Source organism: Rhinolophus sinicus, linkage group LG06, assembly GCF_036562045.2.
Source record: "Rhinolophus sinicus isolate RSC01 linkage group LG06, ASM3656204v1, whole genome shotgun sequence".
Classification (NCBI taxonomy): domain Eukaryota; kingdom Metazoa; phylum Chordata; class Mammalia; order Chiroptera; family Rhinolophidae; genus Rhinolophus; species Rhinolophus sinicus.
The window spans coordinates 88,166,251-88,184,723 of NC_133756.1; the positions used below are offsets into that span (position 1 = coordinate 88,166,251).

General features: G+C 39.2%; 1 protein-coding gene across 3 annotated transcripts in view; it reads right to left on the bottom strand.

Annotated features, from left to right (window-relative positions):
• The window catches only part of HOATZ (HOATZ cilia and flagella associated protein), a 38,394-nt gene extending 21,868 nt beyond the window's left edge, over positions 1-16,526 (bottom strand). The window contains exons 1-4 of one of the 3 annotated variants that reach the window (XM_019715328.2): positions 16,300-16,526; positions 11,458-11,601; positions 9,872-9,910; positions 9,323-9,393 (exon numbers count right to left, since the gene is read on the bottom strand). In XM_019715328.2, coding sequence (XP_019570887.1) covers positions 9,323-9,393; positions 9,872-9,910; positions 11,458-11,548 — 201 coding nt within the window. In that variant the 5' untranslated portion in view covers positions 11,549-11,601; positions 16,300-16,526. Of the gene's footprint in view, positions 1-9,322; positions 9,394-9,871; positions 9,911-11,457; positions 11,763-11,835; positions 12,074-16,299 lie in introns of those variants that run through there. The other 2 variants (XM_074335510.1, XM_074335509.1) reach the window with 2 other exon arrangements.
• Positions 16,527-18,473: the final 1,947 nt, after the last annotated feature.

Consider the following 18,473-nt stretch of genomic DNA (forward strand, 5'->3'; position numbering starts at 1 on the left):
CACTTGATCGTGATGAATAATCTTTTTAATGCATTGTTGCATTCGACTTGCTAGAATTTTGTTTAGGATTTTTGCATCTGTATTCATCAGAGATATTGGTCTGTAGTTTTCTTTTTTTGTGTTGTCCTTACCAGGTTTTGGTATTAGGGTAATGTTGGCCTCATAAAATGAGTTGGGGAGTACTCTTCTTCAATTTTTTGGAAGAGTTTGAGTAGGATTGGTATTAGATCCATCCGGTCCGGACTTTTGTTTTTGGGAAGGTTTTGGATGATTGACTCACTTTCGTTACTGGTGATCGTCTGTTTAGATTTTCCAGTTCTTCATGGTTCAGCCTAGGAAGGCTATATATTTCTAAGAACTTGTCCATTTCTTCTAGGTTATTGAATTTGGTGGCATATAGTCCTTCATAGTATTCTTGGATGATCCTTTGTATTTCTGTGGTGTCCGTGATAACTTCCCCTTTCTCATTTCTGATTTTGTTAATTAGTGTCTTCTCTCTTTTTATCTTAGTGAGTCTAGCCAAGGGTTTGTCAATTTTGTTAATCTTTTCAAAGAACCAGCTCTTTGTCACATTAATTTTTTCTATTGTCTTTTTGTTCTCTATTTCATTTAGTTCTGCTCTGATTTTTGTTATTTCCTTTCTTCTGCTGACCTTGGGTTTCACTTGTTCTTCTTTTTCTAGTTCTTTAAGGTGTAACATGAGGTTATTTATTTGGGATTTTTCTTGTTTCTTGAGATAGGCCTGTAATGATATAAATTTCCTTCTTAAAACTGCTTTCGCTGCATCACCAAAATTTTGGTAGGATGTATTTTCATTGTCATTTGTTTCTATGTATCTTTTGATCTCTCCTCTAATTTCTTCTTTGACCCAGTCGTTCTTTAAAAGTATGTTGTTTAATCTCCATGTATTTGTGTTATATCCTGCTTTCTTTTTGCAGTTGATATCCAATTTCAAAGCCTTGTGATCAGAGAATATGCTTGGTATGATTTCAATCTTCTTAAATTTGCTGAGGCTGATTTTATGTCCCAATATATGGTCTATCCTTGAGAATGTTCCATGTACACTAGAAAAGAATGTATAGTCTGATGTTTTAGGATGAAGTGCTCTATATATGTCAATTATGTCCATTTCATCTAATGTGTCATTTAGGGCTGCTATTTCATTATTTATTTTCTGTTTGGATGATCTATCCATAGCTGTCAATGATGTATTTAAGTCCCCTAGTATAATTGTGTTTTGGTCAATTTCTCCCTTTAGTTCTGTTAGTAGTTGCTTGGTATATTTTGGTGCTCCCTGATTGGGGGCATAAATATTGATGACTGTTATGTCTTCTTGTTGTATAGTCCCTTTACCATTATGAAATGTCCATCTTTGTCTCTTGTTATCTTTTTCACCCTGAAGTCTGTTTCATCTGATATCATTATGGCTACACCTGATTTTCTCTGGGTACCATTTGCTTGGAGTGTCAATTTCCACCCTTTCACTTTGAGTCTATGCTTGTCCTTGTAGCTGAGATGTGTCTCTTGGAGACAGCATATGGTTGGGTTTAGTTTTTTGATCCAATCTGCTACTCTGTGCCTTTTTATTGGTGAGTTCAGTCCATTTACATTTAGGGTGATTATTGATATGTGAGGATTTCCTGTCATTCTATCTTTAGTTTTCTGGTAAGGCTGTGTCTCCATTGTTTCTTTGCCATTTTGTCGTTGTCTATTATTTCTGTGTGGTGGTATTCTACGATGTTTCCCTCTGTTACTTCTTTTATTACAGTATATATTTCAGTTCTGGATTTTTTTTTTGAGTGGTTACCCTTAAGTTTATGTAAAAGAAAGTTTGATATTTAGAGTATTCCATTTTCTTCTGCAAGCTTACTGTCTCCATTCCCATATTCCTGTTCAGGCTTTTACTGCTCCCCCTTTTTATGTTTTGGTTGCCACAAATTGTCCCTGTTGATGGTGGTCGAATAGCCTCCTTTGGTATTTCTTGTAGTGCAGGTCGTGTATTAGAAAATTCCCTCAGCTTCTGTATGCCTGGAAAGGTCTTTATTCCTCCTTCATATCTAAAGGATACCTTTGCTGGATATATTATTCTTGGCTCATAATTTCTCTTTCAATAGTTTGAATATTTGGTTCCAATCCCTCCTGGCTTGTAGAGTTTCTGCTGAAAAATCTGATAATAATCTAATGGGCTTTCCTTTGTAGGTTACCGTCTTCTTTTCCCTGGCTGCCTTGAGGATTCTTTCTTTGTCATTGATTTTAGACAGTTTCAATAAAATGTGCCTTGGAGAAGGCCTGTTGGGATTGAGGTAATTAGGTGTTCTATTTGCTTCTTGGATTTGAGGGTCCAGTTCCGTCCGCAAGTTTGGGAAGTTCTCATCGACAATTTGTTTGAATATATTCTCTGTTCCCTTCTCTGTTTCTTCTCCTTCTGGTATGCCCATTATTCTTATATTGGTCTTTCTGATGGAATCAGAAAGTTATTGTAGAGTTCTTTCATCTCTTTTAAGTCTCAAGTCTCTTTCTTCTTCTATCTGTGTCATTTCCAGGTTTCTATCTTTGATGTCACTGATTCTTTCCTCCATCTGGTCAACTCTACTATCTAAGTTGGCTATTTCTTTCTTAATTTCTTTATTTTATTTATTTATTTATTTAATTATTTATTTATATTATTAGTTTCAGGTGCACAAGACAAAGCAAAACTTAGACGTTTCTCATTTATATCCCTCACACTGTGTGAACCCCCCTCCCCCCATCCACTATCCCTCTGTACGTTCCCCAAATTAATTTTCAGAACCCTGTGGTCATCTTGTGGTTACCGACTATTTTCTAAACCTCTCACCTTCCCCTTATCCCCACCCCCCGCCCCTCTAGCAACCCTCAGTTTTTCCTACATGTTTCCAAAACTGTCTCTGATTAGTACATTCACTTATTCTTTTCTTTAGATTCCGCATATAAGTGAGATCATATGGTATTTGTCTTTCTCTGTCTGACTTATTTTACTTAACATAATGTTCTCTAGGTCCATCCATGACTTTCTTAATTTCTTCTATTGAGTTCTTAATCTCCAGATATTCTATTTGGTTCTTTTTTAAAATTTCAGTCTCTTTCGTAAAATGCTCATGTTGCTCTTTGGTTGTGTTTCTGAGTTCATTAAACTGCCTTTCTGTGTTTTCTTGCATCTTGTTGAGTTTTTTCAGCACTGCAATCTTGAATTCTCTTTCATTTAAGTCACATATTTCCATATCTTTAAGCTCCTTTTCTGGAGACTTTTCACTTTCTTTCTGAGCTGTCTTGTTGCATTGGTCATTCATGACAATTATTGATTTATTATTTATCTTCCTAGACATCTACAGGAGTGGCTTCTGCAACAGGTTGATAGGAAGAAGTCTTTCTTCTGTTTTCCAGTACTTGTTGGTAGAATGCTTTATTTTCTCTCCGACTGCAGTCTTATTTTCTCTCTCACATGGTAGTGCTATGTTTTCTCTGCACTATTCCAGCCTCTCACATAATGTGGGGATTCCCTGGGTGACAGGCTTCTCCTCTGTTAACAGTTCACCTGGGTCACAGGGTGCTGTGTCCATGTGGGTATGCGGAGAGCTTTTGAAGTTCCAAAGCTCTTTCTGCACCAGATTCAGAGCCCGTGTGTTTCAGCAGTTCTGTTTACTCTTGCAGGGATTCACCCAGATAGGTGGGGACAAGGGAGGGGTGAGTTGTGAGAGGTGGCCCAGAGCAATGGCGGCTACCACCACCACAGCTGGTCCTGTTTCCATAACTCCCTCCAGTTTGCCGGAACTAGTTGGGCTGCAAATCTGTGTCTGCCGTCCACAGTTCTCAGAACAGCAAATATTCTGTTCTTTTGATCTGACACTGCTACTGTTCTGCTTCTAGCACTGGGCAGGTGGGGTCGGGCAAGCTCTGGAAGGGTAAGGAGGGGGCAGCTAGTCTCAGTGCCTAAGGCTTCCATTCTCTGCTCGGCAGTGAGGGCTTAAACCACTGTTTTCAGCTTTCTTCCCTCAGGCTTTTCTCTGAGGTCTCTGCTGTAAGCATTGGGTTCAGCCATGTTATATGCTGCCCCCTCAGCCCTGTGGGCCATAAATGGTGCCCTAACAGTCCGAGTTCTTCCCTCTCCCGCAGCTGCAGTAGTTCCAGGATGCAGCGAGCTCGGAGCATTGAACTAGGTCTGCGTCCTGCACCCGCGTTCGGCTCCGTTCCTGCACTTCTCCCTTCCCACCTCTCCCGCTTGTGCGATTCGCCCACCTTTAGGTGAATTCAGTAGTGGGCCTCTTCGTCTTGCCCGTCTGCTGTGCAGGGAGTCCTTTGTCGAGTTATAGTTGTCCGATTAGTTGTAAATTCCAGGGGAGATTTACAAAGGCTCACCTCACACTGGCATTTTGATGACGTCTTGGAGGATTTTCTTTATCTAGGCATCCTGGCAATGACATTAAGGAAATTCCCTACATATATGGTTTGGCTCAATGACACTGACTTATAGTGATTCTGAGTATCCCTCTTTCTACTTTGAAAGTGTAGGATAACAAAGGACAACATTAAAGTTTTCCACTTTCATGATTCAGTGCATAAAATGCACTTTTGTGAAGCTTTGTAAATTCTTCTTTTAAGAATGTCCTCATTGTAGCACTATTTGCTTCTGGTTCACAGCAGTTCCATAAAGCAAACTCACTTTTGTGTTAGACTTACACTATGGTCAGTAGTGGTTGTATAGGTTGTATGGTAGGACAGATTATTTATCTGAGATGTTGATCTGCAGATTGAATAACTTCCTTGTAAATATTTTTAGTTTATATTCCCTCTTGTTAAAACTTTGATTACAGATGGACATTTCCAAATATGTCACCTAGATATGCCTTAAAATACTGCTTTCATCTCTTTTTCTTTCTCCCAGCAAATGAATCATTTATAATTCTTTTTATAATGAGATAATCATCTAAAGAGCTTTCTTAAAGGTGGCAAAACTAGAAAGCAAATTAGTTTTATGATTTCAAAGAATGAGCTGACTATTCATTTATTATAATGTTTTGAGACTACTTTAGAACTCTCAAAGGAAGAATAATGGTCCAGTGTAGTGCTATAAGTTTCCCTTTATGGACAGAGTAAGCCATCTAATCTTGACAGACTCAATTGTTTTTGATTTTCTGCCATGAACACCCATCACAGAAATAGAAGTTGTGATTAATAGCATTTTGTCCACTAACCAAAAGCATTTATAATGTATACCTGGAAAATATTCCAAAATGGAGGATAACATTAAAGTTTCAAACAATTTCAACAATTGAAAAATCAATGTCAGTTGAGGAGAAAAAGCTATAAAGGTACTTTTTAGGAGAAATGGAAAATACATTTTAAAATTTTCATTAATTTTAAGGAGATAGTGGAAGAAAAAACCTTTAATAGAAGTGATGGGAAATATTTTTTCCCATTTAAAAATGAAAATTATACCAGGAATTTACTTGTGAATGTAGATGGTCAAAACATGTAGATTCTCTTAAATAAATCATTATAAATGTTTTATTAGTTAAAGCTAAAACTTCTAGAATGGGGTGGTAGCAATGCAGAGAGAGTACTATGAATTAAGAAAAATAGTGGTATTCAAAAATAGATTTCATGTTTTAATAATTACAGGGAGTTACCTTTCCTCTCATCATACATAGACCCATTAGATAAACACAAAACTGAGAAGAGAGGTGATGCGCTAAAATGGTCCTAAAGCAGACTTGCAAATAGATTAGCTTTTGGGAGTATTCCTGCAAAAATTATCAGTCTATAAAATTTGCCAGATGGATATATATGTTGAAAGGCTAAACAAAAGGGAACTATCACTATAGAGCATACCTTCACTCATTAATTCAATTATTCATATATTTATTCAATAAACAAATATTTGAGTTTCAACAATTGGAAAGGTACTAGGGGTAAGCAAATAAGAAATAACCTCTGTCCTAACAGAGGAAAAGAAAATGAACATTTGTTGAGGGAAAACTGTGGCCAGGTACTTTACATCTTATATCAACTCTATGAGGTGGATGTTTTTATCATGCCTACTTTTTTATCTGAGGAAGCTGAACCTCACAGGGGTTTAATAGGTTGCTCAAAGTCATATAATAGTAAGTGGCAGAGTTAGACTTCCAAACCTACTTTGTCTCCAAAGTCCTCTATACTATGGAGCCTGTAATCAAGCAGGGAAGATGGAAACATACACAATTACCTGTAACACAGATCAGAGACTGTGATAAATACTAGGAGAGAGGTATATGGGACCTCCTATGGGAGCATAGAGAAGGAAGTTATTCATCTGCTCGTCTCTAGGTCACTTCTGTGAAGTCTTCACAGAGAATGTGGTATTTGAGCTGGGCCTTGAAGATAAATGGGGGAGCGTTTTAGGTAGAGACATCAAAGTGCATTGCATGTTGAAGAAACAGCTTATAGTCCTGCAGGGCTGGGATTGGTGTTTCTCACACTTGTATTCATACTGCAGTTTTGAATTTTAGAATATTTGGCAGCATACCTGAACAATGCCATGGCCAGCAATCATTACACACAACGAGTGTCATGGGCTTTGGAGTTAGGATACAGGCTCTGAATGCAGGCTCTGTCACTTCCTAGTTGTGGGAACTTTGGAAAGTCGTTTAAACCTTGTTTGATCAAATGGGGATAATCATCATGAGGCTGTGTTAAGGAGAATATGAGTTGCTACATATAAACTTCTCAGCTTACTATATAGCACATGGCATGCCCTCATTAAATTGACTGTTACTGTGTTTCCCCGAAAATAAGACCCAGCCGGACAATCAGCAGTAATGCGTCTTTTAGAGCAAAAATTAATATAAGACCCAGTATCATATCATATCATATCATATCATATCATATCATATCATATCATATCATATCATATCATACCATATTATCATATTAAATAAGACCCGATTTTATATTATAGTAAAATAAGACTGGGTCTTATATTAATTTTTGCTCCAAAAGACGCATTAGAGCGGATTGTCCGGCTAGGTCTTATTTTCGGGGAAACACGGTAGGAATACTATATCACAGTAATATCTGAGGCTATCTATAAAAGTATTCAGTTATTGCAGGATTCTCTTGGTTGCTCTTTGCACCATGGGATTGTTTGAAGAGAACTGTGTTGTGCAGTACTGACTAAGCTTTCCTATATACTCACAAGGCATAGTTTCAGTAACATTCTCTTTCTTCCCCTCTGGCTGGCTGTTTTGTTAGGCTTCTTTTACTTTCAAAATAGAATCTTCTATACTGCATTGCAGGACCCACTTAAAATAATGTATAATTTGGCAGATACCACAGAATAATATATATGTTTAGGTTTAGCAAAACTATATTTTACCCATTCACCACTTTGGTGGTTGAGAACCAACTGTACAGAGTATATTACATCGTGGGTGGGGGAGAGGTATAGGGGAAGAGAGTGATTGGAGAGCCATAGAAAAAAACTGAAAGTAGGTGTATGGACTGAATTGTGTCACCCCCCAAATTCCAATATTGAAGTCCTAACCCCCCCCCCCCCCAGTGTAGCTGTATTTGAAGATAGTGCCTTTAGGGAGGTAATAAGGTTACATAAAATCATAAAGGTGGGGCCCTAATATGGTAAGACTGGTGTCCTTATAAGAAGAAGAAGAGACACCAGAGCTCTCTACTGCCATGTGAGGACAAAATGAGAAGGTGGCCATCTATGTAAGCCAGGCAGAGAGGCATCATCAGAAACCAACTGTGACAGCACCTTGACCTCAGACTTCCAGCCTCCAGAACTGTAAGAGAACAAAATTCTGTTGTTTAAGCCACCTACTCTGTAGTATTTTGTTCTGGCAGCCCTAGTAGACTAATACAGCAGGAGAACAGCATAATTGGATTTGGGTTGTAGGAAGATAACCAGTGTGGAGAATTGCTTTGCTTATTTTTTGTCTGGTCAACTCTATACAGTCTTTGCAACTCGGCTCCTTTGGGAAGAGTTCTTGATTCCTCAAGCCTGATTTTGATGTTCTGCAAATCTATCATAATAATATCTCATAATTATTGACTTTAATTGGCTATCTCTCCCACCAGATTGTAAACTCCTTGAGACCAGAGATCACACCTTATCTCTGCATTCCCAGAACCTAGTACAGTACTTGGCACAGAGCAGGTTCTCAATAAATACCTGTGGAATTAAGTAATCAGTAAGTGAATAGAAGACTCTGAGGCAAGGAACCCAAATTTTAGGCTACTAATATAATAGTCCATTAGCAGAACATCTACCTGTAACTCATATCATATTATCTTAATTGTGTGACAAAAGATGATAAAAATTGATAGCAGTTTGTCTTTAACTTTTACTTCTAATCCCTTCCAAAAATGAAATTAAATGAAAATTTAACTCAAAAAAGGCTGAAAAAGTAATTTTTAATGATTTTTACCTCACTGAAGTTTAGGCTCCCTCCCTCCTGTCAAGTCCTGGTATAAATATAACTAATATCTCTATCCTCAAGTACCTAATATCCTCAAGAGAGAAGAAAATGCTGACTATTTCTAATCACCTAATTTGTTTGGAGGAATCACCAATAGTCCACAAAGTGAATTAATATGATCAGTAAACTTAAATGTATTGTTCTGTAATTTATGTAGAATTCCCGATAAGTCTTTCAGTGTTTGCCAATATGTCCAATGATTAAAGACATTAGGCCAAAGCAAATCCTCTGTCTTTGTTTTTATGGCACAGGAACAGTTACAGGAATGGAATTTGTCCATTAACTAAACAAAGTGTTTCTATAAATCACTGCATTAATTGCTGAATTAAAGGCTGTGCCTGCATCATGAAAAGCAAACAAAGGATATTGCCCCCCAAAAAGGACATGTTCACTTGGTTTGACAATACCAATGTGTTTGATTTCAGCCTTTAGCGATGAAAATGGTTCTAGATGACAGACTCATTCCTCTGATCATTTAATTTTGACATACTAAGACAGTCAATTCTATTAAATTTTTCCTGTTCTTATAATATTTCTGGTCTTAGAACATCGTATATGGTTCGGGGCCTTATTGGATGGAAAGTCTGTGAATCCATCTTTCTCCTCTAATTCTGTTGTTCCTATACATCCTTGGGCTTTTGCAGAGACTGAGAATAGCCAAAGTTTAATAGAATTTCTTAATCTTTCTTAATTAAAATTTGAATAAATCTTTTCCATTTGCTCAGGCAGACACACCAGAAGTAAAAAGTTTTTATATACATATGTTAAAAAAGAATAATTGGGATTATTTACAAAGTTTAATGAAAATCAGATGACCTTCTGAAATATTGGCTTACCTTTCGGAGATACTTTTCTTTCTCTTCAGATTCCTGAATCTTTAGGGTTTCAGTAATGACATCTGTGCCCTCTAAAGGAAATAAAGTCAAATTCAATCTGAAGTGATTTTATCATGATTTTACAATAATGTTGATATAAAATTGGACAAAGATTGAAAGATTGATATAGCAGGAAGGTAAACACAAATACGTACTGTCTTGAAACTTTATAAACCAGATTCATATATAATTGGATATGAACTTAGCTACGGCTGCAGGGAAACTCCGATCATGTTAGAAGACAAGTAAGCCTGAGTTCAGAGACAAGAAAAGGTCTCTGAAGAGAACATACTAGCACTATCAGAGATTCTAATTTCCACATTCCTATTCAACATGTTATAGGAATTGAGGCATTTTCCTCTGGATAAATAGGGCGGTTTCTGAGGCAGGGTGTTGGTATGCAATTCAGAAAGTCATGCCAACATATAGAGTTGTATCCTTGTACTTTCTACTCATTTCCTGAAGAATTTAAGAATCGGGATGTTGAAAGGCATAAAACTTGGTACTTACTGTTTTTCTCAAGGAAAAAAGACTGCAAATAACGTTTCACTGAAAAATATAAAAGTAAAGTAAAGAAATCATTGGAAAACCACAGCATTAAAGGTATTTAAACTTTCTATACCTATAAAAATTGCATAACAATTTCCTTTTTTTAAATTAAAATTTATTGGGGCACAATGGCTAGTAAAATTACATAGGTTTCAAGTGCACAATTCTATATATCATAATCTATATATCACATTGTGTGTTCACCACCCAGAGTCAGTTCTCCTTCCATCACCATATATTTGACCCTGTTTACCCTCATCTACCACCGCCCCCCTTACCCTCTGGTAACCACTAAACTATTGTCTGTGTCTATTGAGTTTTTTGTTTCTTTGTTTGTCTTGTTCCTTTGTGGCTTTCAGTTTTATATCCCATATATCAGTGAAATCATATGGTTCTCGACTTTTTCTGTGTGACTTATTTCGTTTAGCATAATGGCACTATTTCATCTTTTTGAATAGAATTACCATATGACTCAGCAATTCCTCTCCTGCATATATATGCCCCCAAAATCTGAAAACATTTATCCATAAAGATATATGTGCTCCCATATTCCTTGCAGGTTTATTTACGGTGGCCAAGACATGGAAACAACCAAAGTGTCCTTTGATAGATGATTGGATAAAGAAGATGTGGTATATATACACAATGAAATACTATTTTGGCATAACAGTTTTCACATCTTAGGCCTTACTAAGATCTTACAGGTCAGGGAACTTGGTTCCTAAGGTTGACTCTGCCTTCAACTTTCCTTAGGTATTTCATATTTGAACTCAATTATGTAAACAACTATCCTTAATATCCTTTCAGCCACGATAAAACATTTCCTCAGATTATTCTATACCATTTGGCCAAATAGATGCCATAACCTAAGGGATACTTTATTTTAAAGTATCTCTTATACTTTTAGATGTAACAAAGATACCACTGATCTTTTTGGGGGTGGAAGGATTGCTGAGAATGTTTAAGAACTATTTCTATAGGGTTTTAGATACTTGAAATGAAAGATACTTGTTTTAGAATTAGGTTCACTAGACAAATGCATCAAGATGTGTGCTACATATATACAGTGGAATATTACTCAGCCATAAAAAGAATGAAATCTGCTATTTGCAATAATGTGGATGGACCTAGAGAGTATTATGCTAAGTGAAATAATTCAGACATAGAAAAACAAGTACCATATGATTTCACTTATTTGCAGAACCTAAAAAACAAGACTCATAGATACAGTGAACAAACTGGTGGTTGCCAGATGTGAGTGGGCTGGATTATTGGGTGAAAAAGGTGACGAGATTAGCATAGGGAACATAGTTAATAATATTATAGTAACTATGCATGGTGTCAGATGGGTACTAGACTTATGGGGTAACTACTTCCTAAGTTATATAAATGTCTAATCACTATGTTGTACACCTGAAAGTAATATAATATTGTATGTCAACTGTAATTGACAGAAAAAAGGATTATGTTGAGTAGTTTTTCTTGGGAGGGGCTTCCAAGTTCGTTATGACGGAAGTAGAAATCATCAATTAGAGGGAGCTACTCACCATGTGCACTGCTCTTAGAGGACCGTGCCACCGGCAGGCGCTGAGTGCTACCTCTGGACAGCACCAACTGGGATTCGTTAGGAGGGTACATGGACGCCCGGATCCAGAACTGCTTGGCCAAGTTGGTGTCCTCTTCCGAAGAACCTGTGAACACCAGTAATCCCTGGGGACAAATTTCACAGGACTCCTTTCCGCTGCTAGGACTTGCACTGGGCCCTGTTTCCATGGCAACTCAGGACGCTTCTCCAAGCTCCCTCGCCCCTCTCCCAGCCCCGCCCCTTGGAGAACCGCCAAGTTGACAACAACCGCCCAGAAGCCCTTAGTTTCCTCGATAGATGTTTGCGTCCATCTACCACTGGTGGGCCATCTGAAACCCACTTGTGCAGTGATCACAGGCTTTGGGACCAACTTTAGCGTTGGAGTCGAGATAGGAGAGTTGAAACATCAACTCGGGGGCGTGTCTTGTCCTGTTAGAGTCAGTGGGGGAGCACTTCAGCTCTCATATCCTTAGTCAGCCTTCTTCGACTCGCTTTCCCTGTTTTCCAGCTGCCATACCCCCAAAAACATCTAATAAAGCGTTCAATTCCTTAGCTCCACGCTGCAATCTCCCCTTCCACACCAGATTGCCGTAGCTCAGCACCCTCTACAGGGAAGCTCTGGGTCTGCTTCGGATGAAGAATAGGGCGGTTAACATCCGATTGGGAGCTGGAGGTATGAACTGGGCCAATAGGTAACCATGAATACAGTTTTTGTTATACATTTCCCCCCTGAATCATTTAAAGACAAATCTTAGGAAAGAAGCTGATTTAGATTGTAACTGTATTTACTAATCAGTCCCACTGAAAGCTGCCTAGACTGCAACAGTTGGAAATGATTACTTAAAAGAAGGAACATATTTGATGAGTGGACTCAGTCCCTTCGTGAAAATAAATTATGAAAACTTTTGTTAATGTAGTTTTATAAAAATATTAGTAAGTGCTTGTGAATAGCTTTCCCAGGAGATTTTGTTAATCTAGGAACGATTTAACCATTTCAGCCAAAAGAAAGCTGTAATTACTGTGGCAGGAATTGAGATGATCCTCAAAGGCGATCCTCAAAAGGCAACTTAGGAAAGGAAATGGACACAGGATAATAACAACTTACGGTGTTATGGCACTTTATTCTTTGAAAATATTAATACAGTCTCATAGAAAAGATGCTTCAAAAGTTGATAATCACAAGTTTATACAGCATAGATCAGCTAAGGAAAATTTCCTATTCCCCAATCTGAAAATTTTCTGGTTAAGAGCCTGAAGGAATATTGAAAAAATATATAAAAATACGTATATCTTACATATGTTGTATATTTAGAAGTTAAAATGTTGATTTCTCTCTTGGCTGAGCTATTGATAAATAGGCAACGATAATATTAGCTATTCCAAACTTCCCACCCCCACCCCCACCCCCAAACACATTGATGTGCACAGGTAGCTTATTTGGATGAACTCCCAAATCTTTTTACCTGGCCGTGTGGTTAGTGATTGGTACTATTAGCAATCAGCTAACTACACTGCCTAGTAACTAGACTCACAGGGGGGAAAAAAAAGGTTTACTTTCATCACAAACTGCAGTCTTAAATTGGTGCCCCCATGCATTGTGAGAGACAAATCGTTGTTCAGCTGTAGCTCACTTTAGTTGGTGGGTTCGTGAATGCCCTACTAAATAAAAATAGGCACAATAAATCACAGCTATACAGCATTAAACGTTACCTGGGGGTTCTTCCCAGCAGTTTAAAAGTCTAATATCTTACAATTGAAGCCATTAAACTCCACAGATTTCGCTTTCCTTACACGGGATTGCACACTCTTGCTTTTACTCTTAGAGAGGGGAACAGTTTAAGTGTATGTAGAAGCAGCAGCCCGCCGAAGTTTGCAGAGCGTTTACTCGCACTTGGACAACGTGCTCGCCGAGCGGCGCAATGCCGACCAAATGCTGACGCATCAGATCCCGAAGGGCAGCTTTCTCCTCTCAAACGCTTCGGGTCGGCCGTATGTCACCGAGGGTGGCGTCCTCCTCCCGGCGGGGCGACGGATGATGCTGTGCCTTGTTTTGATGGCAGTGGAGTTAGTGATTGTAAGCACCAGAGTACAATCAGCTAATTACACTGCCTACAAACCGAGCACCGGGCGCCCGTGGGCTGCAGCTCCCTGACGGTCCGCAGCGCCGACGCGGTGTCCCCAAGCCGCAAGCCCTGGATTGGGGCCCGCCTAGCCCCCACACTTCACCTGGGCGATGCCCGCCGGTGCCTGGGCGCAAGGGTCCTCGGAGGACGCCCCCGGGCCCATTGGGGGCTCTCGCCCGGCGGGCAGGCTGCGCTGTCCCCGCAGGACTCGCCGCTCACACTTGGCGTGGCACGGCCAGCGGGCGGCGCTTCAGAGGGGACCTGCACCCCCGGGGCCGGACCCCAGCCCCAGGTGACTCCCGGGCGCGCTCAGCTGGCCGGTTTCATCTTAGCCGCGGAGTCCCGGCTCCCGGCCTCCGCTGTCCCGCAGTCTCCCGCACCTCCCAGGGCCCTCCCCGCCAGGTTCCCTTCCCAGTTCCTTTCCCGTGAGCTTTCTCGGGCCAGCCTCCCACCTCCCTCACTCCCAGTCCATCGGCTCCAGACAACTTCTCTGCAGTTAGTTCCCAGCCCAAACTCTAGAGCCGGCTTTCTCAACCCCGTGCTCCCCGCAGCTCCCAGAAGCGTAGTGATCTTGGCCTCCGCCGGCCAACCGCCCTTGGAACCCCGCGGGCAGAGGGGCGGGGCGGGCGTGTTGGGGTAGGGTGGGGGAGGGGCGGAATAGCGGTGGGGAGGAAGCTGCGAGAAGGGGCGGAGGGCGGGTCCCTGTAATGAAGAGGCTCAGGAGACCAAGGCACAGATTCTTGAAAAGTTTCTCTACCTGATATGGCTAAGGACAAAGAGCTCCTTCTCCCCTCCTCCCTCCTCAAGAAGCCCCACAAGCCCACTTTTCATGCCCACGGGGAAGACAGCTTGCTAGGCACCAAATTGTAGACTGAATTTTCCAAATGGCGATAGATCTGGGTACCCTGTGACATGCCAGAGGACTGCCTTTGAAAGCCCCATCTGCACCCTTGCATTCCCCTTGGGTTCCCGTTATAGTCTTGGAGGACTATGCAGTGAGGTGGAAGGCTGGATCAGCTAGTCAGATAGTGAACCATCCAGCCCATTAGTTGGATCAAAGTGTGGTCCTCTTGAGATCAAGGTCACAGTTTTGTACTCTCAAGGTCTGCTTTAGACAAAACTCTTCCTACATCCAATACATATTTATTTAAATACCTGCTATGTGTTCAGCACCCAAGGTCATACATTACACCCTCCATATGTACAATCTAGGTGGTAACACAAAGGGAACACTTTACCGATCAAGACAGTACATAATATATTACCAACCTGGGTAGAAATAGAAGGGTAGGGCATTGAGAACTGTAATTGGTCAGTGAGGTTTCATGGAGGTGACACTGAGTAGGTCCTTTAGCAAGACTAAATTTGGATATTTGGGGTAAGGACTGTGGAGGCCAGAGAAACAATGTCTTGTGACCAGTTATGGTTTCTTATTCTCACAATTCCACGTTTAGTGATGTAGATGTGTTTATATATGTGTATTTGGAGTAGATTGGGCAAAGAAGACAGTTGCAGAAGATTTCTGGGAGACTTCTGTTAATAATTCTTTCCTTTAGTTACTCTACTCCCCTCCTTTTTCCTTCAATGAATGAATCACAAGAGGATAAAGAATATTCTTTGCTTACACACTTTGTGGAACTCAACTGGAAATCTTCACCAGTGTAGTGCACCCATTGTTGACCCTGAAAGCTTAGTTCTAAATTATTTCCACAAGGGAAAACTTCCCAGCTATACATAGGGTGCCAAAAACTGTATACCTATTTTAAGAAAGGAAAAAACTATTAAAATTGTAGTACGCAATATATACCAATAACAAAAGATGAATACAAGTCACGTTTGACAAGTGGTGCTCAAAGTCGTTACCATCAGCATCCAGACACTTCTGATTATGGTGAACTACTGCTTGAGCAACATTGACCAAAGTGTCTACTTGTATACATTTTTTTTTTTTTTTTTTTTACATCCTTGGTAGATTGAGTCCCTAAACCCAGCAAATAGTCCCATAGATGCCACTAGTAACATGGATAGGGGCCGGTGATCTAGATCACTCGACACAGATTCCAAACTCACACTATTAAAACACCAGAAGTGCCCAAGGATGAGTTTGAGTAAGTTACAGCATTATCATTGAATATGAAGGCATATTTTTTTTGCCAAATTCATCGTTTGTTCTGTGCCCACCAAAGTGAAGAGTAAGAAACCAAAGTGAAGTATAGAATGTACAGTACAGAAAATGTTAATTGTAAAAATTAACTTGTAAAATTAAATTGCAAAAGACAGGTTACTTACAACTAGCAATAATTTGTATTCACCTTGTGTTTGGGCGAGGCACAGTACCATACGGCACATTACATAAGTGTTCACTGTCCTTTCACATGGGCAATATAGCAAGCCATACCAGGCAACACTAAAATCTGAGCTAATTAACCTCTGAGCTCTCTAGAGAGAACTGTAGAGCCAATTTTGTATTTTATATTTAAATATACACATATAAATAAAATCAGGGATGAAATAGCCTCCATTCCATTAGCAACATACCAACTTCTAACTCTTGATTAGGACATAGTTACAAAAAACAATTCTATTCTTTCAAATTGTTAGTCATTTTTATCCAATACAAGATTTAATATCTCTTCCTGATTGATGTTCTATGATTATTAATTGCATCTTACATGTCTTACCTGAACTGGATTGTTGCCATCCAAGGCAATAGCTGCAGTAGATGCCTTGAAATTTAGATTTTTAAAACTTTTCTTCAAAGATAATAAAAAATAAAGAAAACTCATATATAAAAATCATCAAGATGCATCGCCCACTGCAATAAATTGTTTGAAATGCAGTTTATTTTGTATGTAGTACAAAAAAGTGAAATAATGAGAAAAAATATGTGTGGCCCAGAGAGAGAGAGAGAGAGAGAGAGAGAGAGAGAGAGAGAGAGAGAGAGAATGCTTGTTCTTAGGGTTGCTGTTGATTTGGCCTGCAGTTACTAGAGAAACTCCAAGGCTCTCATTCCCTTTATGGTTCATGTCTAGGCATGCCTGGAGACCAGGGAGACCCATGATTTTAATCTAAGTAAGAATGCTTGTGGTGTTTAAAATGCCCAAACAGAAGACTGTGTTTGTTTTAGACAGCACCAGGAAGGTACCTTGCAGTGGAATTGTTTACTGTTTTATTTAATTTCTGGGCTTTTGGTGAATAGGAAGATGGGGAAGGGGCACTAAGGAAGGGAGGTGAGATTAGTGATTAGGAGGAAACCAAGAAGAGTATAGAAAATGAATACTTTCTGCTTTAGCTTTGGCAAATTTATATTGGCTAAACTTACCACTCATACATAAAAGACTAGAGTGGTGCGAGTTGGGAATTATAAAAGATGGAGACAACACGCTCTCTCCTTTCAACACATACGAACACACCATCTGAACATTTTCTGTCTTCCATAGCTTTTGAAGGATGTTGTTAGGGAGTAAGAAATGATGAATCAGACTGATTAGAAATTATTGGAGTTTAGTGGCTTCTTTTAAACCTGTTTTTAAAGCCATATTTTCTTAGGAAATATAAAACCATGTTTTGGTTTTTATATAGATCAATAAATGTCAGATTATCTTATTAACATTCATGATAATACATTTAGGAACTAGTTTATATGTTGAAGAAAGACTAGATTGAAGTCAGCTAAGTGCCTTTGAAGAACTAAACATCACTGAATCTGTTTAATTATGAGAGGAGATTTTCTTTGTAGCTAAAATGAATTGCCAGCAGTTTTTATAATTTTATACTTCTGATTTCATTTCATTGTACTCTCATTAGGAAGAGTGCACCGGATTTTAATTAACTTCTTGTATATACTTATTGATTAATCAACAATGTAGCTTTCAACATGAAAATATTAAATTAATCTTTTAGTAAATCAGAGATAATCTAAAACTAGGCTTTATAATTAAAGTTGCTTGAGTCCTTAGTTATGTATGGCTTAGCAGTAGGAGCAAACATGTTGCATATTTACATTTTTAGAGAACCCAGTGTAGGGATTCTCTAAAATGTACTATGTAAATAGTTGTTATACTGTATTGTTTAGGGAATAATGACAAGAAAAAGTCTGTACATGTTCAGTATAGACATAAGCATCCTAGGCCTAACTACACAGTACAGGTCAGCAACAATGTAACATTTTTAAAAAACATTTTTGATCCATGGTAGGGTAAATCTGCAGATGCAGAACCCATGGGTATGGAGGGCTGACTGTCTATTAATTATTATTAATATGTACAATATAATTTTAGGTATTATTTAGATAGTTATATGTAATTATATTAAGTACCAAGATGGTACTTAATTATGATGTGTTTAGGTTTAAGCATGTTTAGTTTTAGGTAAGGGAAAGGCATTGTGGTGGAATTAGATATATGGAGCTGGAACTCTGGAAAGAGGCCAGAACTGAAAACAGAGATTTCGCAGTTTTCTGAAGCTGTTTAATAGTTGAAGTTGCTAGGATAAATGAGATCTCCAAGACAGCTACGTTGTCTTCTTTTTCACTGAGCCCCCAGCACCTGCTATGGTTCACTCATGACAGAGTAGGCGACTCACAGCAATGTGTTCTTCTTGAATAGGGAACAGAGTGAGGAAAGCAGAATGCTCAGGACCAACTTTGAAGCATCCATCTCTTGTTTAGAGGCTGGCAGGAAGAAGTAAACCTTGAGAAGGGTTAGCCCACAAGGAGAAGCAGAAGAGAGGACTCTCATAAGAGCCAAGCTGTTTTAAATGGGGTCATATACACATATGAATTCAAGGGTAACTGCTGCCTAGGCACCATCTCATCACAAGGTTTGGTCAGTGGAATTCGCCACAGGGCAGCAGA